At 40.7% G+C, this 27,331-nt stretch overlaps 2 protein-coding genes across 7 annotated transcripts in view; one reads left to right on the plus strand and one right to left on the minus strand.

Moving 5' to 3' along the window:
* LOC110536106 (WSC domain-containing protein 2) overlaps positions 1–12,993 on the plus strand; it is a 134,481-nt gene extending 121,488 nt beyond the window's left edge. For all 5 annotated transcript variants that reach the window (XM_036935965.1, XM_036935964.1, XM_021621664.2 and 2 more), the window contains 3 exons: positions 8,028–8,192; positions 8,340–8,540; positions 12,122–12,993. In XM_036935965.1, coding sequence (XP_036791860.1) covers positions 8,028–8,192; positions 8,340–8,540; positions 12,122–12,480 — 725 coding nt within the window. In that variant the 3' untranslated portion in view covers positions 12,481–12,993. The remainder of the gene's footprint in view (positions 1–8,027; positions 8,193–8,339; positions 8,541–12,121) is intronic.
* Positions 12,994–18,689: 5,696 nt separating this feature from the next.
* On the minus strand, positions 18,690–26,423 carry LOC110536108 (C3a anaphylatoxin chemotactic receptor). Of its 2 annotated transcripts, none has more exons than XM_021621668.2 (2): positions 25,670–26,423; positions 18,690–22,040 (listed from the first exon to the last, which is right to left on the minus strand). In XM_021621668.2, exons 1-2 carry the CDS (start codon positions 25,778–25,780, stop codon positions 20,991–20,993), a joined length of 1,161 nt encoding a protein of 386 aa, XP_021477343.2. In that variant the 5' UTR covers positions 25,781–26,423; the 3' UTR covers positions 18,690–20,990. The 2 variants fall into 2 exon arrangements, with proteins under 2 accessions (XP_021477343.2, XP_021477344.1); XM_021621669.2 differs by lacking the exon at positions 25,670–26,423 and adding an exon at positions 22,955–23,243.
* Between the last annotated feature and the right edge of the window lie 908 nt (positions 26,424–27,331).

A 27,331-nucleotide genomic window follows, 5' to 3' on the forward strand; every position in this document is an offset into this window, starting at 1 on the left:
TATATACGGCTGTGATTATAATCGAAGAAAATTCTCTTGGTAGATAATGCGGTCTACATTTGATTGTGAGGAATTCTAAATCAGGTGAACAGAAGAATTTGAGTTCCTGTATGTTTCTTTCATCACACCATGTCACGTTAGCCATAAGGCATACGCCCCCGCCCCTCTTCTTACCAGAAAGATGTTTGTTTCTGTCTGCGCGATGCGTGGAGAAACCCGTTGGCTGCACCGCCTCGGATAGCGTCTCTCCAGTGAGCCACGTTTCCGTGAAGCAAAGAACGTTACAGTCTCTGATGTCCCTCTGGAATGCTACCCTTGCTCGGATTTCATCAACCTTGTTGTCAAGAGACTGGACATTGGCAAGAAGAATGCTAGGGAGTGGTGCACGGTGTGCCCGTCTCCGGAGTCTGACCAGAAGACCGCCTCGTTTCCCTCTTTTTCGGAGTCGTTTTTTTGGGTCGCTGCATGGGATCCACTCCCTTGTCCTGTTTGTAAGGCAGAACACAGGATCCGCGTCGCGAAAAACATATACTTGGTCGTACTGATGGTGAGTTGATGCTGATCTTATATTCAGTAGTTCTTCTCGACTGTATGTAATGAAACCTAAGATGACCTGGGGTACTAATGTAAGAAATAACACGTAAAAAAACAAAAAACTGCATAGTTTCCTAGGAACGCGAAGCGAGGCGGCCATCTCTGTCGGCGCCGGAAGCGAGGCGGCCATGTCTGTCATACCTCCTCCTCCATGATTCACGGTGGAAACCACACATGCGGAGTTCATCTGTTCACCTACTCTGCGTCTCACAAAGACACAGCGGTTGGAGCCAAAAATCTAAAGTTTGGACTCATCAGACCAAAGGATAGATTTCCACTGGTCTAATGTCCATTGCTCGTGGTTCTTGGCCCAAGCAAGTCTCTTCTTTATATTGGTGTCCTTTAGTAGTGGTTTCTTTGCAGCAAAAGTCTCCTCTGAACAGTTGATGTTGAAAGGTGTCTGTTACTTGAACTCTGTGAAACATTTATTTGGGATGCAATCTGAGGTGCAGTCAACTCTAATGAACTTATCCTCTGCAGCAGAGGTAACTCTGGGTCTTCCTTTTCTGACAGTCCTCATGAGATCCAGTTTCATCAAAGCGCTTGATGGTTTTTGCGACTGCACTTGAAGAAACTTTCAAAGTTCTTGACCTTTTCCAGATTGACTGACCTAGTGATGGATCATTTCTCTTTGCTTTTTTGAGCTGTTCTTACCATAATATAGACGTGGTCTTTTATCAAATAGGGCTATCTTCTGTATACCCCCCTACCTTGTCACAACACAACTGATTAGCTCAAACGCAACTTCTTGACGCTACCCATCCCTTTAGCGGGATAATTGTCATCAACAACCACTGAATTGCACAGCGCCACATTCAAATAATATTACTAAAAATATTTATATTCATGAAATCACAAGTGCAATATTGCAAAACACAGCCTAGCCTTTTGTTAATCCACCTGTCGTCTCAAATTTTGAAAATATGCTTTACAGCGAAAGCAATCTAAGCATTTGTGTAAGTTTATCGATCACTCGACAAAACATTATGTACACTTAGCATCAAGTAGCTTGGTCACGAAAATCAGAAAAGCAATCAAATTAATCGTTTACCTTTGATGATCTTCAGATGTTTTCACTCACGAGACTCCCAGTTACACAATAAATGTTCCTTTTGTTCCATAAAGATTATTTTTATATCCAAAATACCTCCGTTTGTTTGGCGCGTTATGTTCAGAAATCCACAGGAAAGAGTGGTCACGACAACGCAGACGAAAATTCCAAATAATGTCCGCAATGTCCACAGAAACATGTCAAACGTTTTTTATATTCAATCCTGAGGTTATTTTTAAAATATATAATCGATAATATATAAACCGCAACTGTCTTTATCAGTAGGAGAGGGAGAGGCAATGGCTGCCAAAACTCATGCGAACACCTGACGCGATGTTATCTTTCTCCCTCATTTTTCAAAATAAAAGCCTGAAATGTCTGAAGACTGTTGACACCTTGAGGAAGCGATAGGAAAAGGAATCTGGTTGATATCCCTTTAAATGGAGCAAAGGCAGGCTATGGAACATGGATTTTTCAAAATAGAGGCCACTTCCTGGTTTGATTTTCCTCATGGTTTCGCCTGCAGCATCAGTTCTGTTATACTCACAGAAAATATTTTGACAGTTTTGGAAACTTCAGAGTGTTTTCTATCCTAATCTGTAATTTATATGCAAATTATAGCATCTGGTCCTGAGAAATAGGCTGTTTACTTTGGGAACGTTATTTTTCCAAACTAGTGGCCCCTAGCATCAAGAGGTTTTAAGAAGGAAAGAAATTCCTGTTAATTGAAATGTATTACAGGTGACTACCTCGTGAAGCTGGTTGAGAGAAAGCCAAGAGTGCAAAGCTGTCATCAAGGGAAAGGGTGGCTGCTTTGAAGAATCTGAAATATAAAATATATTGATTTGTTTAACACTTTTTTTTGTTATGATTCCATATGTGTTATTTCATAGTTTTGATATCTTCACTATTATTCTACAATGTAGAAAAAAGTCAAACTTAAGAAAAACCATGGAATTAATAGGTGTCCAAACTTTCGACAAGTACTGTACAACTTTACCGTGAAATGCTTACTCATGAGCCCTTTCCCAACAATGCAGAGTTAAAATGTAAGAAGGAAATAGTAACACAAGAAATTAACTATAACGAGGCTATATACAAGGAGTACCGGTACCAAGTCAATGTGCTGGGGGTAAGAGGTAGTTGAGGTGAAAATGAGTCTATACTGTAAAAGTGATACTATGAAAACGACACAGCCTACTTTTTCACCCCTTCCCTGCTCTCTTGCTATATATAGTGTGTGAGTGTTGCTCTCGGAATGCGCATTTGCTCTTATTCACAGCAGATTTAAATTGGCTACTGTCAGGTAGGAGAGATGTGTTCCAAACAAAACAACTAAAAGTGTGGTCAACGGCACAGCTAGGAGAGCTCAAAAAAAAACCTTATAGTTAAAGACTCTTCTTTGAGTCATAAGAGTGCTTTGAAATTACTTAGGAATCAAATCAAAGTTTATTTGTCACGTGCACTGAATACAACAGAGGTAGACCTTACAGTGAAATGCTTACTTACAGGCTCTAACCAATAGTGCAGAGAACAAAAGTGTGTGTGTGTGTGTGTGTGTGTTTGTAAATAAAGAAATAAAACAACAGTAAAAATACATTTTGAAAATAAGAGTAGCAAGGCAAAATAGACATTACCAGCCTTTCAAAGCACTTTAAGGTTACCGACGTGAGTGCAACGGGTCTGTAGTCATTTAGGCAGGTTGCCTTTGTGTTCTTGGGCAAAGGGACTATGGTGGTCTGCTTGAAGCATGTTGGTATTACAGACTCAATCAGGGACATGTTGAAAATGTCAGTGAAGACACCTGCCAGTTGGTCAGCACATGCCCGGAGCACACGTCCTGGTAATCCATCTGGCCCCGCAGCCTTGTCAATGTTGAACTGTTTAAAGGTTTTACTGACGTCAGCTACGGAGAGAGGGATCACACAGTCGTCTGAAACAGCTGATGCTCTCATGCATGCCTCAGTGTTGCTTGCCTCGAAGCGAGCATAGAAGTGATTTAGCTCGTCTGGTAGGCTCGTGTCACTGGGCAGCTCGCGGCTGTGCTTCCCTTTGTAGTCTGTAATAGTTTGCAAGCCCTGCCACATCCGACGAGCGTCAGAGCCGGTGTAGTATGATTCAATCTTAGCCCTGTATTGACGCTTTGCCCTTCGTCGCAGGGTATAGCGGGATTTCTTGTAAGCTTCCGGGTTAGAGTCTCGCACCTTGAATGCGGCAGCTCTACCCTTTAGCTCAGTGTGAATTTTGCCTGTAATCCATGGCTTCTGGTTGGGGTATGTACGTACAGTCACTGTGGGGACAACGTCCTCAATGCACTTATTGATAAAGCCAGTGACTGATGTGGTGTATTCCTCAATGTCATCGGAAGAATCCCGGAACATGTTCCAGTCTGTGATAGCAAAACAGTCCTGTAGTTTAGCATCTGCTTCATCTGACAATTTTTTTATAGACCGAGTCACTGGTTCTTCCTGCTTTAATTTTTGCTTGTAAGCAGGAATCAGGAGGATAGAGTTGTGGTCGGATTTACCAAATGGAGGTCGAGGGAGAGCTTTGTACGTGTCTCTGTGTGTGGAGTACAGCTGATCTAGATTTTTTTCCCTCTGGTTGCACATTTAACATGTTGATAGAGATTTGGTAGAACTGATTTAAGTTTCCCTGCATTAAAGTCTCCGGCCACTAGGAGCGCCTCCTCTGGGTGAGTGGTTTCCTGTTTGCTTATTTCCTTATGCAGCTGACTGAGTGCGGTCTTAGTGCCGGCATCTGTCTGTGGTGGTAAATAAATAGCCACGAAAAGTATAGCTGAGAACTTTCTAGGCAACTAGTGTGGCCTGCAAATTATCATAATATACTCTCCTTCAGGCGAGCAAAATCTAGAGACTTCCTTAGATTTCGTGCACCAGCTGTTGTTTACAAATATGTACTGTTGTTTACAAATATGTACAGACCACCCCAACTCGTCTTACCGGAGTGTGCTGTTCTATCCTGCCGGTGCAGCGTGTATCCCACTAGCTGAATATCCATGTCGTCATTCAGCCACGATCCCGTGAAACATAGGATATTACAGTTTTTGATGTCCCGTTGGTTGGATATTCGTGATCGTACCTCGCCTAGATTATTGTCCAATGATTGCACGTTGGCGAGTAATTTTGACGGTAACGGCAGCTTTCCTAGTTGCCTTCTGCAGGTCCGGACGAGGCATACGGCTCTTCTTCCTCTGCGTCGCTTCCTTTTGCGAATAATTGGGATGTCTGCCCTGTGGGGTGTTTGGAGAATATCGTGTGAGTCCTGCTTGCTGCTGTTGTTGTTGTTGTTGAATTTATTTTTGTCTTATCCGAGGTGAATGATCGCTGTCCTGATACTGTATCTAGAAGCTCTTTTATGCCGTAAGATACGGTTGCAGAAACATTATGTACAAAATAATTTACAAATATCGCAGAACTGTGCACACTTTGGAGAGATGCGTGGCCATGTGGAGACACCAGTTAGTCCTCTCACTCAAACCTTCTATTTGTTGTACATACCCCACATTTTCCCAGGAATATTCTTATCATGTTACTGAATGTATCCAGAGTATTCTCAGATTTCGTTATCAAAGCAGGCGGCGAAAAGTACAGTAAATGTAAAATGCATAAAATCAACAGGGTAATGTTTGGATTCAGTCTTGTGTCAGGTGAACTGTTGTGTCCTCAACTTTGATCTTATAACTTTCCCATTGTTGCGTTCTGAGAATATGAAATATGCTTATTCATGTCACTGAGGGAGAGAGGGTAATGTGTAACATTTACATTATATCAGGAATCCTATTGAAAGATTGAGTACTTAGGGTTAGATGGTCTGGAACAGAAGTTAATGGTTACCTGTGGACGGAAGGTATATAGTGTGTGCAATTAAACTTGTAAGGTGCTGAGTGCAGGGAAGAGATCACATGTGGCAGGCATTGATAAGGGGAGAGAGCCGTGGATTAGTGATGGCCTTATTACTTAGTTTCCTGCCTAGCAGTAAAGAAACAATGTTTGTTCAGATGTGTAGGAGGAGACTCAGCCTAGGAGGAAGGGTTAAATATCAGTGCTTGTGTGAAAATGTTTTTGTCTGAATGCAGCTGTATTGACCCCCTGGGAAGAATTAACTTAGCTTTCATAGTGTCCGTTGAGTTTTTTACTCTGAGAATTAGAACCTAACACCATAATCTCCTAACTGTTCCCTTTCAGTTGCTACCATGCAACATTTACATTTATCCCTATCCATATAGGCCAATTCCCACGAGTGTAAAGGGTTGACTTCTCTGGGATCGTTCGGGACGCTAGCGTCCCACCTCGCCAACAGCCAGTGAAATTGCAGGGCGCCAAATTCAAAACAACAGAAATCTCATAATTAAAATTCCTCAACCATACAGGAATTTTACACCATTTTAAAGATACACTTCTCGTTAATCCAACCACAGTGTCCGATTTCAAAAAGGCTTTTCGACGAAAGCAGAACATATCATTATGTTAGGTCAGAAACTAGTCACAGAAAGAATTCAGCCATTTTCAGATTTCAAAACAACTTTATGGCAAAAGCACAATATTCAATAATCTGAGAACAGGTTCAGCCACAATAGCAAGCCATACAGTTACCCGCCAAATTGTGGAGTCAACAAAAGTCATAAACAGCATTATAAATCTTCACTTACCTTTGCTGATCTTCGTTGGAATGCACTCCCAGGACTCCCAATTCCACAAGAAATGTTTGTTTTGTTTGATTGCGTACATATTAATGTCCAAATACCTCCGCTTTGTTTGCGCGTTTAGTTCACTATTCCAAAGGCAAGCTCAAAATCTAGATGAAAAGTCAAAAGAGTTCCATTACAGTTTGTAGAAATATGTGAAACAATGTTTACAATCAAGCCTTAGGGTCTTTTTATAATAAATCTTCAATAATATTCCAACAGGACAATAGCGTATCCATTACAGAGGAAAAAGAAGGAACGGCTCTCCCGCGTGACCGCGCAGTAAACAACTGATTGGCCTCAGCCTAGTCCACTTGTTGAAACAGCTCTTATTTGACACCCTTCCACAATAGAAGCCTCAAATAACTTTCTAAAGACTGTTGACATCTGCTGGAAGCCTTGGGAAGTGCAATCTGGCCCCATAGACACAGCATATTGGATAGGCAATCACTTAAATGAAACTACAAACCTCAGATTTCCCACTTCCTGGTTGGATTTGTCTCAGGTTTTCACCTGCCATATGAGTTCTGTCATACTCACAGACATCATTCAAACAGTTTTAGAAACTTCAGAGTGTTTTCTATCCAATACTACTAATAATATGCATATATTAGCATATGGGACAGATTAGCAGGCAGTTTACTCTGGGCAACTTATTCATCCAAGCTACTCAATACTGCCCCCCTGTCACCAAGAAGTTAAACAGCCTCCAGAGTTACAACATCATAATCTACACAGAGCTCCACTCACACCAACCACATTACTCACAAAGCTTGCACGTCTACTGAGTCAGTCTCTAGGTCATGAGGGTCATTGTGTTGTATAGTGCAGGACATTTGAAGCAATGACTGGATTTCAATGGCGATATACATTACCTTTGCCCAGTTCTTTCTCTGTAGTAGAAGCACCTGTCTGCTCAAGGTCTAGGCACTTGTCATCTCCCGCCTGGACTACTGTGACTCGCTGTTGGCTGGGCTCCCCGCTTATGCCATTAAACCCCTGCAACTTATCCAGAACACTGCAGCCCGCCTGGTTTTCAAACTTCACAAGTTCTCCCATGTCAACCCGCTCCTCCGCACACTCCACTGGCTTCCAATCGAAGCTCGCATCCACTATAAGATCATGGTGCTTGCCTACGGAGCAGCAAGAGGAACTACCCTCCCTACCTTCAGGCTATGATCAAACCCTACACACCAACCCAAGCACTCCATTCTGCCACCTCTGGTCTATTTGCCCTCACACCCTTACGGAATGGGAGGGCAGCTCCCACTCAGCTCAGCCCAAGCTCTTCTCTGTCCTGGCACCCCAATGGTAGAACCAGCTTCCTGAAGCTAAGACAGCAGAGTCCCTGTCCATCTTCCAAAAGCACCTGAAACCCTACCTCCTCAAAGAACATCTTAAATAATCCCCCTTCTAAAAAATGTTAAATGTAGGATGTATGACCCTGAAATAGCTTTCTATGTTCACCTGTCATGCTAAAGTACATAGGCCCTTTGACATTCTCACTCACTCTCCAGCTAGTATTGTATTTAAAGTTTGTGTCTGGTTCATAATACATTTTTTGGAAGGAACGCAAATAATTCTGAGTATTTCATGTATTATCATGTATTATTGTGTATCATCTATTATTGTGTATCACATGTGTGACCTGTGTTCTTTCCTGTGTTTCCTCAGATAACCGTTGTATGGACCGGCACTTCCTGCCCACGCGCTCCAAGCAGCTGATGGCCCTGGCCAGCTTCCCCGGGGCTGGCAACACCTGGGCACGCCACCTCATAGAGCTGGCCACTGGCTTCTACACAGGCAGCTACTACTTTGATGGCTCCCTCTACAACAAAGGTACTGTAGGCCTAACCTGGAGGTAACAGGTGACATGGGTACTGGATAGTTAGTTATACATTGGGAAGTCATGCAGTCACTTAAACAGCCAAAATTACACTATTAAGCATGGTCACGTTTTGTCGTTGTTGTTTCTTCTTTTAAAAGGCTTCAAAGGTGAGCGAGACCATTGGCGGAGTGGTAGGAACGTCTGCATTAAAACACATGAGAGCGGCAAGAAGGAGATTGAAGCCTTTGACGCCAGCATCGTCATGATCCGCAACCCTTATAAAGCCCTCATGGCTGAGTTCAACCGCAAGTACGGCGGCCATATTGGATTTGCCTCACAGGCCCACTGGAGAGGGAAAGGTGAGACTTCAGCCAATGATACAGTGCCCTTATTGCTATGTAATTATTGCTGTAATTACAGTGTAACAACTATTGTCATTGCTCTTTATATCACTTTATTTACACTGTACTTAGGGTTGGGGTTGAGCCAGGATGTGGACAAGAGGCTAGGGTATGGGCTAAGGTTAATAGGGTTACTGCTGTAAGTACAGTGTAAGTACAATGTGTAGTTACAATACTGTTACACAGTAATTGCGTGAGTATAGTTGTACAGTAATAAGGGTAATGTAAAGTTTTACCCAATTGTCTGCATTATTGATGAGTCATGACTAGGTGAACTCAACAGATATGAACAGGGTTGGTATAATGTAGATGTGCCCTTCCTCCATTATGCTACTGTGTGCCAATGTTCAGTGGCTCTTTCCTTATCAACTAATGTGATAAACCACAGAGGATTTCAATTTACAGTACCAGAAAAAGTTTGGACACGTCTACTCATTCAAGGGTATTTCTTTATTTTGACTATTTTCTACATTGTAGAATGATAGTGAAGACATCAAGACTATGAAATAACACATATGGTATCATGTAGTAACCAAAAAAGTGTTAAACAAATCAAAACATATTTTATATTTGAGATTCTTCAAAGTAGCCACCCTTTGCCTAAAATCTAAAATCTAAAATCTATTTTAATTTGTTTAACACTTTTTTGGTTACTACATTATTCCATGTGTTATTTCATAGTTTTGATGTCTTCACTATTATTCTACAATGTAGAAAAAAGTAAAAATAAAGAAATACCCTTGAATGAGTAGGTGTGTACAAACTTTTGACTGGTAACGGGTGTCAGGGTAGCCTAGTGGTTAGAGCGTTAGACTAGTAAGTGAAAGGTTGCAAGTTCAAGTCCCCGAGCTGACAAGGTACAAATCTGTGTTTCTGCCCCTGAACAGGCAGGTAACTTACTGTTCCTAGGCTGTCATTGAAAATAAGAATTTGTTCTTAACTGACTTGCCTAGTAAAATATATATGTATTTTTTTAAATGATAGAATGGCGTTTTGGACTTCGCCTTCTGCATTAACACTAAGAGAGAGTCAGATAGGACCTCGAGGAAGTGCCAGTATGTTGTCACTATGTAGTTTTGGCTTGTGTGAACCTTAGCCTAGCCAATATGAGAAACTATACTTGGTTTTGTGAGACGAGTACAGCAGATGTGCAATGCATGTGTGAGTGTACAGAACATTAAAGACACCTGCTCTTTCCATGACATAGACTGACCAGGTGAAAGCTATGATCCCTTATTGATGTCATTTGTTAAATCCATTTCAATCAGTGTAGATGAAGGGGAGGAGACAGGTTAAATACTATTTCAGTATGCATGTTGAGAAATGAACATTGGTATATGTTGGTAAGATAAGTGTAAGGGATAAGTTAAGGCTTACGATAAGAGCCTTTCAGAGGGAAGACTTCTCTTTGCATGTTTTCTCCAAAATACAAATTTGAGTAATCAGTTTCTCTGCACACTTTCTAGACTCTACAATCCCTTTTTCAATTTGAATTGTCTTCTGATATTTTTTTTATTTTATTTTTTTAACAAATTATCGTGTTATAAGATTTTCTCAATTTCAGCTTCTCCAACAGGCAGATTTTTTTTATGTTGTGTTGTCGCATTATGTATTTTTCCCTCGACACACTCGAGTGTGTCAGCAACCATGGCAACCGGCTCCTATCTGAAATCTCCAGTGAGATTTTCCTGTGAGAGAGATGAAGACTTGCAGACCCCGGCATGCAAAACCATCAGCAGATTCAGACTGCTGTCTGCCATGATTGTTTCTCTTTTATTTGTAGGTGTAGCGATGGGAGCGTTAGAGAGAGAAAAGGCTTTCTGACAGCTGCCAGTTGTGATCTGGAGGGAAGAAGAGTCCATGGCATGCTCCAAATGACACCATAATACCTATAAAGTTCAATACCAGAGCCCATAGGGGTATTGAACTAAATAGGGAATAGGGTGCAGTTTGGGATGGAATATCTGAGTCAGCAGGACATTGTGTAAGAATGTTAGAGTTACTGTTGCCTTTCAACGCACTGTCACTGTAGCCTTATACAATTACCTTGGGGGCATAACTTATTTTGGTCAGATTTTGAATGCTACACATGCATAAGTATCAGTAGGCTATGTGTCATATTCGGAAGTGGTCTCTGAATGATTATGTGGATGATTGAATTTGTCAAAAAGATTATCCGACATTCTCTAAACCAACAATTGTCCCTTGGCTACATAATTCAGTTATTCACTCAGCTCTTTTCACTTTACTGTATAAGCTTTTTGGCCCCCTGGGCCCCAACTACTTTCACATTTTCATATTGTGCTAAGAGGCTAACATTCTGTACTTCCTGATTTCCAGAGGAGCTCAACAACCTTGGTCCATGGCCAGAAATTAACTGCACATTCTGACTTCTAACTGAATCCCAACTAGCTGACAAGCAAACAAACGTCTATCCATTCACATACTACATTCAAATGGTTGAATTGTACTATCCTGCTCTGATTAGGACAGTCTACTGTAGTTATTTAACCAAACCTTCCTGGGCTTGGCATACAAAACATGAGGTTTGTTCAAGGGGGATTTAATAGCTGTGGTGTTTTGGGCCTCCAGATTTTGTGTTGCTATCTGAGAAGAGAACTGTGGCAGACTCTGTTTCACTTTAACATGCAATGTCCTTCTGTAGTTCACTATGACAGTGTAGCTTCCACTCCCATATAATCTGAACCCCCAAGCCTGCACTACTAACTCAGCAGGGATTACACTTTAACAAGTATCCCTCTCCTCCTAGTAAAGATACAGCACATGATAATAGAGTCCTGGCTTTGCCTGCCAATTCCTTTATGAACTGTAGATTATAAATGATTGAAAAGTTTCTCCAGTAAAGTATTCCAAAATTGTATGGTGAAGCGAACTGTCTTAACAGCCAATTGAACAACAGTGTAGACTGTGGGGTGCTGGTAGACCTACTGGTGCCACAACAGGAGATCTCTGTCCTAGCTGTTACCTGCTCAACAGTATGTTCTCCCATGAAGCTCTCCATTGACCCTGGTGGTAAATCCTGAGCCTCCCAGACTGCAGCAGGTCTGTCTGTCTGCTAAAAGGACTAAAACTTGCTTTGCTACATGTCATTAATTGAATCCCCTTAAGGAAGCCTGTGTCTCAGAGAATGCATTATGTGCTGTGATTACACTAGTTGAATTGCACCAGACCTCTCAAATGAAATAACATCAGTGTTTGAAGATTATTCTGCAGGGAAAGGGGATGGGGGATGGCGGTGTGTACCTTTCTTCACAGCTTAATTTCCTGCTAGAAAAAAAGGATGTGCCTGCTAGAAGAGAGGCCTCCTCTGGTGAATTCACTACCCAGGAATCCCTGCTGCAGAAATTACCTGCTTCTCTCAAATTGTATTCTTTACTGCTGTTCATTCAACCAATAGTTCCCCATTTATGGGTGTTCCATTTTTCTTATTAGAATAAGTTACACTTTGATGTATCCGGGGCTCAATTGTGTACCCTTAAAAAAATAAAAATAAATCGGTGTCCTGTGTTGTTTTGCAGAGTGGCCTGAGTTTGTGAAGAACTATGCTCCTTGGTGGGCATCCCACACACTGGACTGGCTGCGTTATGGGAGGAACGTCCACGTGGTCCACTTTGAAGAGCTGAAGAGGGAGCTGTTCTCCAAGCTCAAGGACATGGTCCTGTTTCTGGGCCTGGAGGTGGCCGAGGACCGCCTGCTCTGTGTAGAGGGACAGAAGGATGGCAACTTCAAGCGCTCTGGCCTGCGTAAGCTGGAGTACGACCCGTACACACCCGAGATGCGTGCTAGCATTGACGAACTGGTCATGACTGTAGACGCTGCCCTTAAGAAGAGGAACATGGCCGGGGTGCCCAAGGAGTACCGACCAACTTCGAGATGATATGATCTCCTTTCCTTTCCCTCTCTCTCTCTCTTTCTCACTCTGTTATTATATCTCTTCCCTTTGCACATATTGTTCTGGGATCAATGGCATCCATGTACAAAAATTCACATGAACTGAAAATCTATGTGAAGGAAATACGTTTGTATTTAAAGTACTTCCCTATTCCCCTCCACCTCTTTATTTGTCTCCTTATTTCTCACATCCCTTTTTCTTTATTAGTTTAACTGGCTGATTATGACAACAGCATCATGATATATACTGCTTTAGAAATGACATTTAGCTACTTGGCTGATGAACATGGATTCATTGGGGAACTCAAATAAGGACCAATGAGAAGCACTTCCCCCTCTATGCACATGTATGTGTTGTGCACTATGACTTAACATTAAGGTACAGTAGCTGTGTTGGAAGCACATCCAAGTACATAATGGTTGGATTACTGTCAGCTGACCAAAAGGAGCAAATTCCTGTTAATCTGAAAGTGATGATTAAAAAGAACTGTCAGAAGTCTATGTGTATGCATAATGTATGTTTTTGAATAGGATCTGCTGCTATCACAGATTAGAATAACAAATACTCTTTTATGAAATGGTTTAAAAATGGTCACAAAACCTTTTAATGGTCTGTCATTTTCCGACTAAATGTTTTGTTTTGTTAGAGCTGAAATATACTATATGTATACTTCCGTTTGCTGAATACTGTATATTTGAAAGCTACTGAACTTAAAATGAGGATGTGGTCCAAACCAGTGCCTTAGATAGCTGCAACACTCAGGATCCGATCCGTGACTTGGTTGGAGAAAGCAACCAACCGAGTTTGCGAAAGCAAACAAGGCCTAGATTGAATCAGATAAAGAATTAACTGGTGATAGCAGACACCCAAATAGAGGATGATTTGGCAAGTCAGAGGTGGAACTGCATTGGAGCCTTCAAATCGGTGAGCAGCTGCTCTTGTGATCATTGTCATGAAGCAACACCCGCCCCACTCAAGTTAGAAGTTCAGAACGAGAAAGTGTAGGCTATATAAGAAATAATTACGTTCAAATGTAAAAAATCTTTAAATAAAATGAGGGTTTCTATCATCCTAATGAAGGTGTAGATTACATCTCACATTCCAGTGTTCTAATTTTTTTAACAATGCTGCATAGGGTTTCTGATAATGCAACTCAGTGCGATCCAATGGCAATTTCTGTGTTAGGTATAATGCCAGGAGCCACTTGTGGCTGTGCTGGCTGAGTGGATTTGACAGCTCTAATCGCTATCGGATATTGGCTAAAGCGGATCTGATTGAATAGAGCCAAGTCAACCTAGAAGAAGAGGCAGTGAATGGGACTGAACACTCGTCTCTCCATCCATTCCTGCGGACACACCATGAGGACCGGTCTCCCCACTCTTCTCCTCATTCTTCAGCAGAGCCTGAGGTGATACAGCACGATCATACAGCATCTCTAGTTTTCTGGAGCATTGGCCTCACATAAAACTGTGCTGTATCAGTCCTACTGATGTATTATACAGAAGTCCTTTTGGTTACTGACAACAGCTCTGGAACACTGAATATTAAACCCTCTATAGTTTGTTTTGACCAACAGGCTCAATGGAACATTCCTGTCTCTTTTCAAGACAGCCCTTTCAATAACTAGCCTTGATTCTACTGATCAACTCATCGACTGCTTGTTCATCCGTCTCGTCAGAGGTGGTCAGCTAACCACACTGTGCACAATGAATTTATTGTGGATTCATTGAACGTTATTTTCTGTAAACAGCTCTATTTCGTATCTACCACTTCTGCTAAATGACTCTGCAGAACCAGTAGTTTTTTCTCAAAATGGTGGCCTTATTGCTTAATAAACTGGTCACTTAATGCATTACCAGACGCACTAGCGTTGAGTGTTCTAACTTCTGAAAACAAAATACCAAGGTTCTAGTTATGCAATTAATGCAACTGCTGTGTCTGAAATGATAGAATGCTTGAGAACTCAAACAGATTTCCATTGGACTAATACAGTGCCTTCAGAAAGTATTAATACTTGTTCCACATTTTGTTGTGTTACTGCCTGAATTCAAAATGGATTACATTCATTTCTCACCCATCTACACACAATACACCATAATGACAAACTGAAAATATGCTTTTAGAAATGTTTGCAAATGTATTGAAAATTAAATACAGAATTATCTCATTTACATAAGTATTCACACTTTGTAGAGTGCACCTTCGGTGGCAATTACACCTGGTTAAGTCTCTAAGTGCTTTCCACACCTGGATTGTGCAACATTTGCCCATTATTCTTTTTTAAATTCTTCAAGCTCTGTCAAATTGGTTGTAGATCATTGTTTGACAACCATTTTCAGGGCTTACCATAGATTCTAAGTAGATTTAAATCAAAACTGTAACTCAGCCACTCAGGAACATGAACTATTTTCTTGGAAATGCAACTCCATTGTAGATTTGGCCTTGAGTTTTAGGTTATTGTCCTGGTGAAAGGTGAGTTAATCTCCCATTGTCGGGTGGAAACCAGACTGAACCAGGTTTTCCTCTAGGATTTTGCATGTGCTCAGTTCCATTCCATTTCTTTTTATCCTGAAAAGCTCCCCAGTCCTTAACGATTACAAGCATAAACTTAACATGATGCAGCCACCACTATGCTTGAAGATATGGAGAGTGGTACTCAGTAATGTGTAGTATTGATTTTCCACAATAATAACACTTTGTATTCTGGACAAAAAGTTAATTGCTTTGCCAATTGTTTTGCAGTATTACTTTAGTGCCTTGTTACAAACATGATGGATGTTTTGTAATATTTGTATTCTGTACAGGCTTCCTTATTTTCACTATGTCAATTTGGTTAGTATTGTGGAGCAACTACAATGTTCTTGATCCATCCTCAGTTTTCTCCTATCACAGCCATTAAACTCCAACTGTTTTAAAGTCACCATTGGCCTCATGGTGAAATCCCTGAGCGGTTTCCTTCCTCTCCGGCGACTGAGTTAGGAAGGACTCCTGTATCTTCGTAGAGACTGGGTGTATTGATGCACCATCCAAAGTGTAATTATAATGTCACCATGCTCAAACTTAGAACTATTGTCTGCTTTTTTGTACCCATCTACCAATAGGTGCCTTCCTTAGCGAGGCATTGGAACACCTCCCTGGTATTTGTGGTTGAATATGTTTGAAATTCACTGCTCAACTAAGTTACAGATAATTGTATGTGTGGGGTACAGAGATGATGTAGTCATTCAAGAATCATGTTAATCCCTATTATTGCACACAGAGTGACTTGAGCTCATTTTTACCCCTGAACTTATTTTGTCTTGCCATAACAAATGGGTTGAATACTAACCCTAACCCTTTTTGAAAGAACTGTAGATTTCAGTACAGGCTGGGGTTTACAATCAATGATAGTATGCCACCTCACTTTGTTGCAGAGGAATGTCATTCAACACCGTTGAGTTCTCAAGCATACCCACATAGTATACTGTAACTGTATTTTTAGATTTTGTGTCTGTATGATTGACTTCATAATGAAGAGATAATGTAGGTTGATTATTTAACTAAAAGTCTAAGGTGTTGGGGGGAGGGGTTCTACTAAGCTACTGTAACATATGGCATTGTTTTAAGATGGTCATACCATAGATGATTTAGCTATTGGTTTTAACATTTTAGGACCCCTTTAGATAAACAGAAAATATGACATTATTTGATAAAAGTATTGAATTTGGCCTTTACTACTGTAACCCATAGAAATGCATTGAATAACACATTCATGAACAGCAAAAAAGACAAAATGATTCTAAAAAGGAATAACGTTTTGAAGTATCTGTCCCATATCCAGAAGCGGTGTGTGGGTAAAATCACTGTGGAAGCCAGAAAAAGTCATATTACAACCAATGTTATGTGATAATTGCATTGTTTGCTCTATAACCTGTTCATTAATTTGCCTTGCGACCGTGATACAGTATATAGGCCTAAAGGCCGAGACAATAAGAAGACACAGTGGCAGAATAAATTCAATCACACCTTTGTTTTATCACAAAACCGGAGAGCACACTCTGTCCGGTTTAGTCAACAAAGCATATTGCATGTAACAAACAGTACATGACCTACAGCATGGTCTTCTTGACAGCATGGTCATGAAAGTTCATGTTTCCACCATTTTCGGGACCACTAAACAACTGTTGATTTCGAACCACAGAGTGTTACAGCAAGTTACAAAGGAAACAAGAACTGTCTCCACTATTCCAGCACCATTTCAACTTCAAATCAAACATCAAATCACCTCTGCTTAGTCTAATACAGTGACAACTAAAAGATACCAAAAACAATTAAGTCCAGTCTACGTAAACTAAATATGATGTGGCTGTCCATGGTTCTGATTTCTGTGTGTGTGCGTTTGTGCATGTATAGAAATATGCTGATGCCATCCTCCTCTCTTTCATGTTGATGAAACGGTTTATCACTCTGTCATAAAGTACACGCTTTTATTTTTTGTTGTCCAAGGCTACCTGTCTAAAATGCTTGCTAGCTAGCTGAACTTCCATTCAAGGATTGGTATACTCATTTATCACCATCACCAGCTGGGTGTTCTGTATGCAAGGAGTTTAATATTCATTTAAATAAAAAAATATAAAAAAATATATCTACATCTATAGCTACATATTGAACTTCCATCCTCTTAGGTCAGGGGCACAAAATGTATGAATTAATGGTTGGATCAGAAACACCCTTATAAACATTGGCCAGTACGGAGAAATAAGTAAAATCTCAAGTCAAAATTGCTATCTCCATCCATGACTAATTTAGGAAAGTGACAATTTAGCTAGCTAGCCACCAGCGGACAACACAATGAGATTCAACAATTGAAGTTGTTTCTGTCAATGACGAATGCTCTATTCAATGCAATGGCCTGTATCAATGTCATACTCGTTTGGACCAGACAGCATTAGATAGATGGCCTACACATAGAGAGAGAGAGATGGGTGCTGTTTTGCACACTCTGATGCTTTCTCCGGTGAGATGCATTCAGCCTCTTTCGAATTTAAGGAAAATGATGAAACACAGAGAGGTGAAAGCTACATTTGATATGTTTTTGCTAAATGTTCTTGGTACATTTTTTGTGGGAAGCCTAACTGAAAGCTTACTACTCCAAAGGATGAAAAGGCATTTTCTTAGATTAGTTTAGATTAGAGTTATCTACTATACTGAATTTTACTTGATATATGATCCTTGATTATTGTTATGAGTAATACTGAGTGACACACCCCATTTTCTATTGTAGATTGCTTTGGTATCGAAGAACAAGCTATACAATAGTCCCACCCATACTGTAGGTACTGTGCATCAAGAGCATAGAAAAACAAAATACATCAAAATAATCTGTAAGTGAAGCATTCTGGCTCAATTTTATTCACCCACCACTTTATGTTAACTGATGATCAATGTGCATATGTCTCTATTGTAGACATACTGTAGAGCAATGAAAGACAAGATTACTTGCTATATATATATATATATATATATATATATATATATTATATATACATATACATATATACACACACACACATACATACAAACACACATATTTTTATAGTACGTGCAACTAAATCAAACAAGTATTATGGGACAGATGATTACTTCAATTTTTGGACAGACTTTAACTTTAAGTGGCTATGACTTTCATTAACAGGCTGGCACTATCTGAAAGGGGGTGTCACATTTGAATGCATTTTGTATGGAATTAATGTAATGTGATTACACCCCCCAAAAATAAGGTAATACAATGGAAGTAATGGACAGTGATTCCAAATAAACATCTGAAAAAATATATAATATGACAGTAAAAGTACAAACTCGACAAGGACAAAGATTAAACCCCCTGTCACAGGCGTCGGAAGAAGTGGACCAAAGTGCAGCGTTGTGAGCGTACATATTCCTTTTGTTTATAGAAATGCAGCCAAGGACACGACCGTGAAGCTTAACTTCGGCTATAATGCCTCTAACAAAGTTAACTACCCACACTGAAAGGAGGGGCAAAAAAGGGCCACCTAAGTATGATTCCCAATCAGAGACAATGATAGACAGCTGTCCCTGATTGAGAACCATACCCGGCCAAAACATAGAAATAAAGAAACATAGAAAACAAAACATAGAATGCCCACCCCACATCACACCCTGACCTAACCAAATAGAGAAATAAAACAGCTCTCTAAGGTCAGGGCGCGACACCCCCCCTTTGTTGATCAATGAGGAACACATGATATTGTGTAATGTTGACCTGAATATATGCCCAGGATATTCCTGGTATTAAATGTTTCTTAATGCTCCAATGAAGGATGACTGTGATGTTTGTTCTAATCAGTTACATACACACATACAGTTTCAAAGTAATGACATCAACAACACAAATATATTCATCATTCCCAGTTTTATGAATCACTCACCAAAGTTGTTGCTTAGTATGTATTTAATTCCCATTTTGCACATTTGACTACCCTTACAAAAATAAACATAAAAAAATGTGGTTTTCGGACACGTGTGAACAAATCACGTGAAAAATGTCACGTGAGGAATACAGTGCCATCAGAAAGTATTCAGACCAAGAGGGTCAATACTGATGCTGAAGTCACAGGTGGGCATACCTCATCACGTGACTATTTAATTGTACATTTTAACATGTTAAACAGGATCAATAAGGAGACACAGAGTAAGCTTATTTTCACTGGGGTTCTCTTCCAATGTATATTTATTACACATTTCTCTCAATCTCGGAACCTTGACTCTTCAAATTCAAAATCCTCTCTTTGTAGAAAAGCATCTGTTTACATTAATTCCAATAGCAAACACATTCACAATTTTTCAAATACATTTAATACACTGGCATAAAAATGAACAAAATCCAAATGGACATCAAACAGTAATGGAAGCTAAAACTAGCTAGCTGGGATGAAATGGCAGGCTAGCTAGCACCTAGCACTAAGCTAGCTAGCAAGCTAGCAGTTAGAAATTAGCATGCAGCTATTAGATATAGATGAAATAAAAAATTACATTCTAAAATACATATTAACGTGGTTCATATGTACACATGCAAATACACTCAATATGATCCCTTGTTTGTAAAAATCTTTACCATTTAAGAGACCCGAAAAGTATCAAATATTTGTTTTAAATCATCTGAGATGCCAACATGTTACCATTGACTTTCATTCAAAAGTGATTTAGCTAGCTAGTTACTTAGCTTCGCTATGCTCATGTTCATGGAAAAAAATCTCATTTGTTTTTCACTTGGTCAAAACAATTAAATCATCAAAATGACCCAAAAAGTCATTACAGTTCAGTTAAAAAATGTCTCTCTAGATTTTGAAAACGTAACCATGCATACAAACTGGAACACAGGATATTAAAAATAAGGAGACACCGCTAGCTAACTAGCTTCACGGTTCTTTTCACCGGGCTACTTTCAACAGCCACAGACCAACGTATGAAGAGAGCATGCGCCTGCAGCAGAAACACTCCGAATGCCTCCTCCTCGTGGTAGCACTAAATATACGTGTATCAAGGCAACACTATGGAGGGGAAAAAAATGAAGTGGATGGCACCATAATACATTTTTATGCACTTTAATTATGACTTAATTAAAGTAGAATGGCATTACATAATTTGCAATTCCCACATGTGGAAAAATTGCTACTGCAACATGTTAACACCACTTTTTCACATGGGAGGAGAATAACACTATTTCAGACCCATATGTGACCTTGCAATTACACAATGTTTTTTACATGTAAACTTGCAACTCATGGTAGGAGAAAACACGTTATTCTCCTCACATGTGAAAGGTGGTGTTAACTTGTTAACTCTAAATTTAATACATGTGAACATATAGATTCACATGAGAAAGTTTCAGCTTGACATGTGAAAAAAGCTATTTCACAATTTGTAAGAGACAGTATGAAGTTCCAAAGGCTTCACGTTCATCCAAAATAGTTGTTGACAAACAGCGGTTTTGTGAAGTATAAACACAGGGCTCTTCAATAAGATTCTCAGCTCCTCTATAGGATATGTAATTACACTTGACCTTTCAGTGTCACAGCAGATGACCTGACAGATGAATGTTGGCACGGTGGGCTGAATTACATTTCATGGTACAAATCTGATTACACAAAAACCTGTCAACCAAAAGATTGGTGATGCATGGCAGGAAATGCAGAACAATACAGTACAATATTGTTGCTTATGTTACTTGAGTGGTGATGAAAATGACATTCAACTACATTTAAACAATACCGTTACAGCAATTGTGTGTGTGTTACAGGAAATCACTTTAAATTAGTTATTTCCTCAGGGTTAAAACATTTGCATAGTTTGCATAACAGTTGGCTAAGACAGAGCAACTCTTATATTGTCACAACTATGGACCTTAATATGTGAACTTAATGGGTTATTGTATATAAAATATACTTAAAAGGGGCATAAGTTTGCCCTGTTTTACAATATTTGTTGAAAGGCAATCAGACATTTGTATAAACTTTTGAATCAGCCTGGGAGAAAGAGGTCCCTCTACTCCTTGAAGAGCGTTCCTCCTCATCAAAAGCATTTTCAATCTTAGAAAGGATTGAGTTAAAGAATTTCTGCTTGAAGTCTTTGCCCATGAATGCATACAGAAATGGGTTCAGGCAACTGTTTGCACTAGCCAGAGTTGTAGATATACTTAGCCCTTTACGAATAACAGTTAGAGAAGTTTGATCACCGGCTTTAAGTTCCAGAAGGATGAAGACATGGTATGGAAGCCAGCTGATGAAAAACATGGCTATCAGTGCAGTCAGGACCTTGAAGGCTTTGGAGGACCTGGTCATCCTGTTGGTTCTCAGTCGCAGGATGAGGACAGAGTAGCAGAAGATGATGATGAGGACCGGGAGCACAAAGCCACTGATAAATCGACTGACAGCTACAGTTATGTGACTGTTAAGGTGTGGGTATTGATTAAAGCATGTTATGCCATCTGGGGATACCTGACGAATCACTGTGGAGGGAATGCTCAGTGCAACAGAGACGGCCCAGGCAAAAACCACAACTGCAGAGGCCCTCCTCACGGTTCGCTGGTTCTGGGCCCAAACTGGGAATACGACAAGTAGATAACGGTCAACACTGATGACGACTAGGAGGAAGATGCTACTGAACATGTTGAGGAACATCACAAAAGAGGTGAACTTGCACATGAAGTGCCCTAAGATCCACTCCTTTGTTACCATGTAGATTATGTTGAAGGGGAGACAGGCACAGAATATGAAGTCGGAGATGGCCAGGCTGAGGTACCAGGTGGTGTTGACCGTCTTTTTCACCTTGAGACCAGCTATCCAGATGACCACCCCATTCCCACAAACCCCCAGCAGTAAGATGACCACATTGACCACAGGGAGTATGTAGTCCGATGGTGAACTGGGTGATGTATCCGGTGGTTGGCCAAATGAGGACTGAGTTGGAGGGGCTTTGCTATCATCATAATCATAATCATCAATCGTTGGATTTTCTGATGTCACTGCTGCCATGGCTCTCTCGTTCTGTCCAAACACAAGTATAAAAATCAGCTACATCAGAGAAAACAAACAGCAGGACCATTGAATATCATTTCATTCAATACATTAATTTAAGATTTGAAATGTCAGTATTTAGAATGTTATTGAAAAGCTTATGCTGTGTCAACTCAGAACATTTTGTTAAGTTAACTAAGTGATAAAATATTAGTTGCATTGTAATATATTCATACCATTTTATGTCCGTGAGGTAAAACAAATAAAAAAACACAGTGCCATTACATGGCACACTATGTCATGAAAATCTCTTATTGACACAAATGCATGATTTACTTGAAGGTACAAGTTATCTGCACTTTGTTTTAAGCTATGCTTTTAGTAGTTCCTTTATAATTTATTTCAATTCAGGAACTGAAATTGACACGCAATTTCAAAACTTGAATGAAGCGAAAATAAACCTCAACTTGAATTGCAGCTTCCACCTAAACCTGGTCAGGCACAGCATCCATAATATAACACTGACTTTGGCCCTTTGGATATTGCAGAGGCTGCAGGTTCATATATTCTGAATCTCATCTTTGTAACTCTTGATAAACTAATGTAATTACACTCACTTTTCAAAAACACTGTTCACCCTGGATTCACACAGCTTGAAATAATACTTTTCAAATGTTTGTTCATGTTTTGAAAGTAACTTTTTAGTTATCAGATTTTATTATTTATTTATTTTCTTACTTTGGTGTGTCCAACACAAAGATGGTTGGACACAATTCGTTTCTGTCACAACTACAGGTATTTATGACTTTTAATTATATAAATAAATAAAAAATGCATGAAACATAAACAATATTGTAACCAAGTTAACATAAAGCCTAATAAGTGTATATCAATTGACATTCCGTCCCTCAAAACATTGGATTTAATCATAAAAAGGCACTCACCACACACACACACACACAACAGAAACAGCCTGCTGCAGAATCATAAATGCAGTTAAGTAGGAGACAATATTTTTTCTGCTTGTTGTACTCATTTCCTTTTAACAAGCAGCTTCTCTTTCTGTGGTTTACACCAAATATTTACATAAATAACCACAAACATTATGCAATACAATACAAGATCGTTGCTTAGTCAGCTTCTTCAGAGAAACAAATTAAACAGGCAGATTGAACAGAACAATGCTTGTGTTTTTACAAATACATGAACAATTCCAACTTCCAATGAGTTCACAGCGGTTGTGTGAAATGTGTTTTCCATGTATTGTTCAACCTGAATATCAACACAGGAGTCTCCAATTATTTTCTCCATCCTGGTCTCAGAGCATATTGTATAATTCTGTATGTAAATCTAAGATACTCCATTTTGTATGATATGTTACGAAACGTATGGTATGCATTCATTTGTGGATGTCCATCACCCATTTCGTATGATATGTTACGAATGACAATTATATATTATTCTATTATATGTTATGAATTTGCAAAACATATGATATGTTATGGATTTTAGCCAGGTGGCTAACGTTAGCTTGGCTAGGGGTTAGGGTCAAGTTTAGGAGTTAGGTTAAATGGTTAAGGACAGAATTAGGGTTAGGGTTAGCTAAATTAGCTAACATTCTAAGTAGTTGCAAAGTAGCAAAAATAAGTAAGTAGTATAAAAGATGCTATTTATGTAAAATGCTAAAGTTGTCTGTGATGAGATTCGAACTCGCAACCTTTGGTTTGCTAGACGTTTGCATTAGGGGAAGAGTTAGCTAACATGCTAAGTAATTGCAAAGTAGCTAATTCGCTAAAAATGCTAAAGTTGTCTGTGATGAAATTTGAACTCGCAACCTTTGGTTTGCTAGACGTTTGCATTAGGGCAAAGGTTAGCTAACATGCAAAGTAGTTGAACAAGTAGTAAGTAGTTGAAAAGTTGCTAATTTGCTAAAGATGTCCATGATGAGATTCGAGCTCGCAAACATTTGGTTTGCTAGACGTTTGCCTATATAACCATACCAAACGTAACATATATCATACTAATTTGAGTGTACCGGATTCACAATTAATATGTTATGTCTAGTCTATAAGACCAGGCTGAATTCTCAGATCCTCTATAGCAGGTACGCTAAGGGGTACGCGCAATACATGACAATTTGAAAAATAAGCCACAGGAGTTTGAGCGAGAATAAAGAAGACTTTTGAGTAGTAAGACATGTATAAAAGCAACAGATACAGTTAATAAGAAGGGGCTAGAAGCGTCTTATATGGTGAGCTACCGAGTGGCTAAGACAGGCAAGCCCCATACTATTGTGGAGGACTTCATTCTTCCTGCTACCGCGTATATGGCTGGGACAATACTGGGATAAAAGGACAAAAAAACTATACAGATAATGTCTTCATCAAACAACACTGTTTCACGACGCGTCAGTGACATGGCAGGAGATGTTTTAAAACAATTACTGCTTCGCATACAAGCCAATTAATTATATGCTTTACAGCTGGATGAGTCAACAGACGTGGCGGGCCTGGCACAGCTCCTGGTATATGTCAGTTACATTTATGAGGGGGTCAATTAAGGAAGACATCCTCTTCTGCAATGCACTGGAAACCAGGACAACATGAGAGGATATTTTTAAAGTACTGGACAACTTTGTGACATCAAGAGATCGGGAAGGGATTGCCTTCCATGGGAACAGGTGGAGACAGCTAGGAGAGCAGAGGCAGCCGGAGAAAGGAACCAGCGGTATGTGGGAACACTGCTGGCAAGGAAGCCCGAGAAGCAGCCCCGGGGAGTGTGGCAGAGTCAGGAAGCAGACCTGAGCCAACTCCCCGTGCTTACCGTGGCGAGCATGGGACTGGTCAGGCCCCGTGCTATGGGGTGATGCGCACGGTACAGAGGCTGAGTATTCACAGGCCGGTATGCTGGGTGCCAGCGTCCCGCATTTGCCGGGGAGAAGCTGGCATCCAGCCAGAACGGGTGGGGTCAGCTCTGCGCTCGAGACCGCCAGTGCCTCCGTCAGTTAGGAGCCGCCCTTCACTCCGGCGCTGCCGGAATCGCCCTTCACTCCGGAGCTGCCAGAGCCGCCCTTCACTCCGGAGCTGCCAGAGCCGCCCTTCACTCCGACGCTGCCGGAGTCTCCCGCCTGTCCGGTGCTGCCGGAATCTCCCGTCCATTCGGGCCCGCTGCAGGGGTCCCCAGTCCGAGGTCGGCGGCGAGGGTCGCCGCGCCAAGGGTGCCACTTAAGTGGGCCAAGAGCATGGTGGAGTGGGGTCCAAGTCCCGCGCCAGAGAAGCCACCGTGGACAGACGCCCACCGAGACCCTCCCCTATAGGTTCAGGTTTTGCGGGGGGTGGGGGGGGGCTGTCACGTTCTGACCTTAGTTTCTTTTTATGTCTTTGTATTAGGTTGGTCAGGGCGTGAGTTGGGGTGGGTAGTCTATGTTCTTTTTCTATGTTATATTTATATGTCTTGGCCTGGTATGGTTCTCAATCAGGAACAGCTGTTTATCGTTGTCTCTGATTGAGAACCATACTTAGGTACCCTTTTCCCCCACCTGTTTTGTGGGAAGTTAACTTTGTCTTTGTTCAGGGCACATAGCCCAAAGCTTCACGGTTTGGTTTTTGTTCTTTGTTTTGTCTGCGTCAATTTTGAATAAAGAGAAAATGTACGCTTACCATGCTGCACCTTGGTCCAGTCCTTTCAACAGCCGTGACAGACACCCTGTGCGGATTGCCACCGCACATGTCGTTCAGCCTACTGTTACGAAAAACACAAAATTTAAACATTGCACCCCAAGGCCTGTAAATCTGTAAGCAGTTGTGACATTAACAAGAAATGTCCAAAATGCCAATGCAATTACAACCTTAAAATAGACAGCCCTAAACCGCATGTGTGTGGAATAATGCATTGTCCAATCTGTAAAGGGCCTTTGAAAAGCAGAGACGCTGAAGATGCCACACGAGTGTTGTATAGCCCTTGGCTGAAGATGAACATTCAAAGAAATACGTGTTCTATGATTTTGAGACAAATTAGCAATCGGGTTAATTTGCCTATTTTTGTATATGACTTTAAATGGTGAAAAGTGGTCGGCATAGGGACCCAATTGAGCACGGCTCTTTCTAAAACACTTTAGAAAACCCCAGTACAGAAACTTCACGTTTATGGCGCACAATTCTAGAACCTATGACTCCTACCTTCTTCTGAACCCCTTGATACAGCAAGGCGTTGCATCCAGTGTCATAGCTCAAGGTAGTAAAATTGTGTGTTTTGTAGACCCCGCCGTCAACCAGAGATACATTGACAGTTTCTTACCCATGAGAAAACTCTGTGAAAGGATGGTTTCCCCACTTCTTCACATCTGAGGAGAATCTACATTATATTGGATCTTATCCCAGCCCCGAAATGTACGGGAGTGATCAAATGTCTCCCAAAGAGCGTGAGAGATTCATGACGTGGTACGAGACAGTAAGACAGAGCAACTTTGATTTCCATAAAGAGATGGAATCATACTGTAACAATGATGAGGTTATACTTCGTGAAGGATGCCTCAGATTCAGAAAAGAGGTAATCAAAGATGCAGGCATTGACCCCTGGAGTTGTACAACTATTGCATCGGCATGCATGAAAACCTATCGTACACACTTTCTACCTACAGCATCTATAGCTATCCCCTCGCCTGACAACTACCGACGCCAATTCAAGTCATACTCTAGTGGCTCCATTCAATGGTTGGAGTACTTGGCCGAGGATAAAGACGTTTTTATTCAGCATGCTTTGAATAAAGGAGAAAATAATATTGGACCCTGCAGTGTAGATGGATACACACAGATTGACGGGGTTGAGCCCATGTTGTTGGGGTTGAGACCAACGGTTGTTTCTTCCACGGTTGTAAATCTTGCTTTGTGCCCCAGGCCATGTGTGTCCTAACCCAAAAGACTTTTGGGGAAATGTACCAAGAGTTTCAAGACAAATTGGATTCTTTACAGGCTACTTACGGGTTAAAAGTGGATGTGTTGTGGGATCGTGAATGGATTACACTCAAAAAGTCTGATCCTCATGTTCGAGCCTTCCTTTCCAGCTTTGACACACCAGAACCCTTGGAACCACGACAGGCCTTGTATGGAGGCCGTACCAATGCTTTGACATTGCGGTATGGAGCGCAACCCGTCGAGACAATTGGATATGTAGATTTTACATCCCTTTATCCTCATGCAATGAGTTCCTCATGCTATCCTATGGGGCATCCTGAAATTATTCACCACGACTGACTTACCCCAAAACTATTTTGGTCTGGTCAAAGCAACTGTCTACCCTCCTAGGGGTTTGTTTATACCAGT

This window comes from Oncorhynchus mykiss, chromosome 11, assembly GCF_013265735.2.
Source record: "Oncorhynchus mykiss isolate Arlee chromosome 11, USDA_OmykA_1.1, whole genome shotgun sequence".
NCBI classification, from domain to species: Eukaryota; Metazoa; Chordata; class Actinopteri; order Salmoniformes; family Salmonidae; genus Oncorhynchus; species Oncorhynchus mykiss.

Excerpts from the sequence above, each read along its gene's own strand:
- LOC110536108 (XM_021621668.2), bottom strand. The coding sequence starts at position 25,780 with ATGTTTAAATTTTGTGTTTTTCGTAACAGTAGGCTGAACGACATGTGC. Across the intron at positions 22,041-25,669 it reads CTGGACCAAGGTGCAGCATG|AACGAGAGAGCCATGGCAGC; the intron begins GTAAGCGTACAT and ends GTGTTTGGACAG.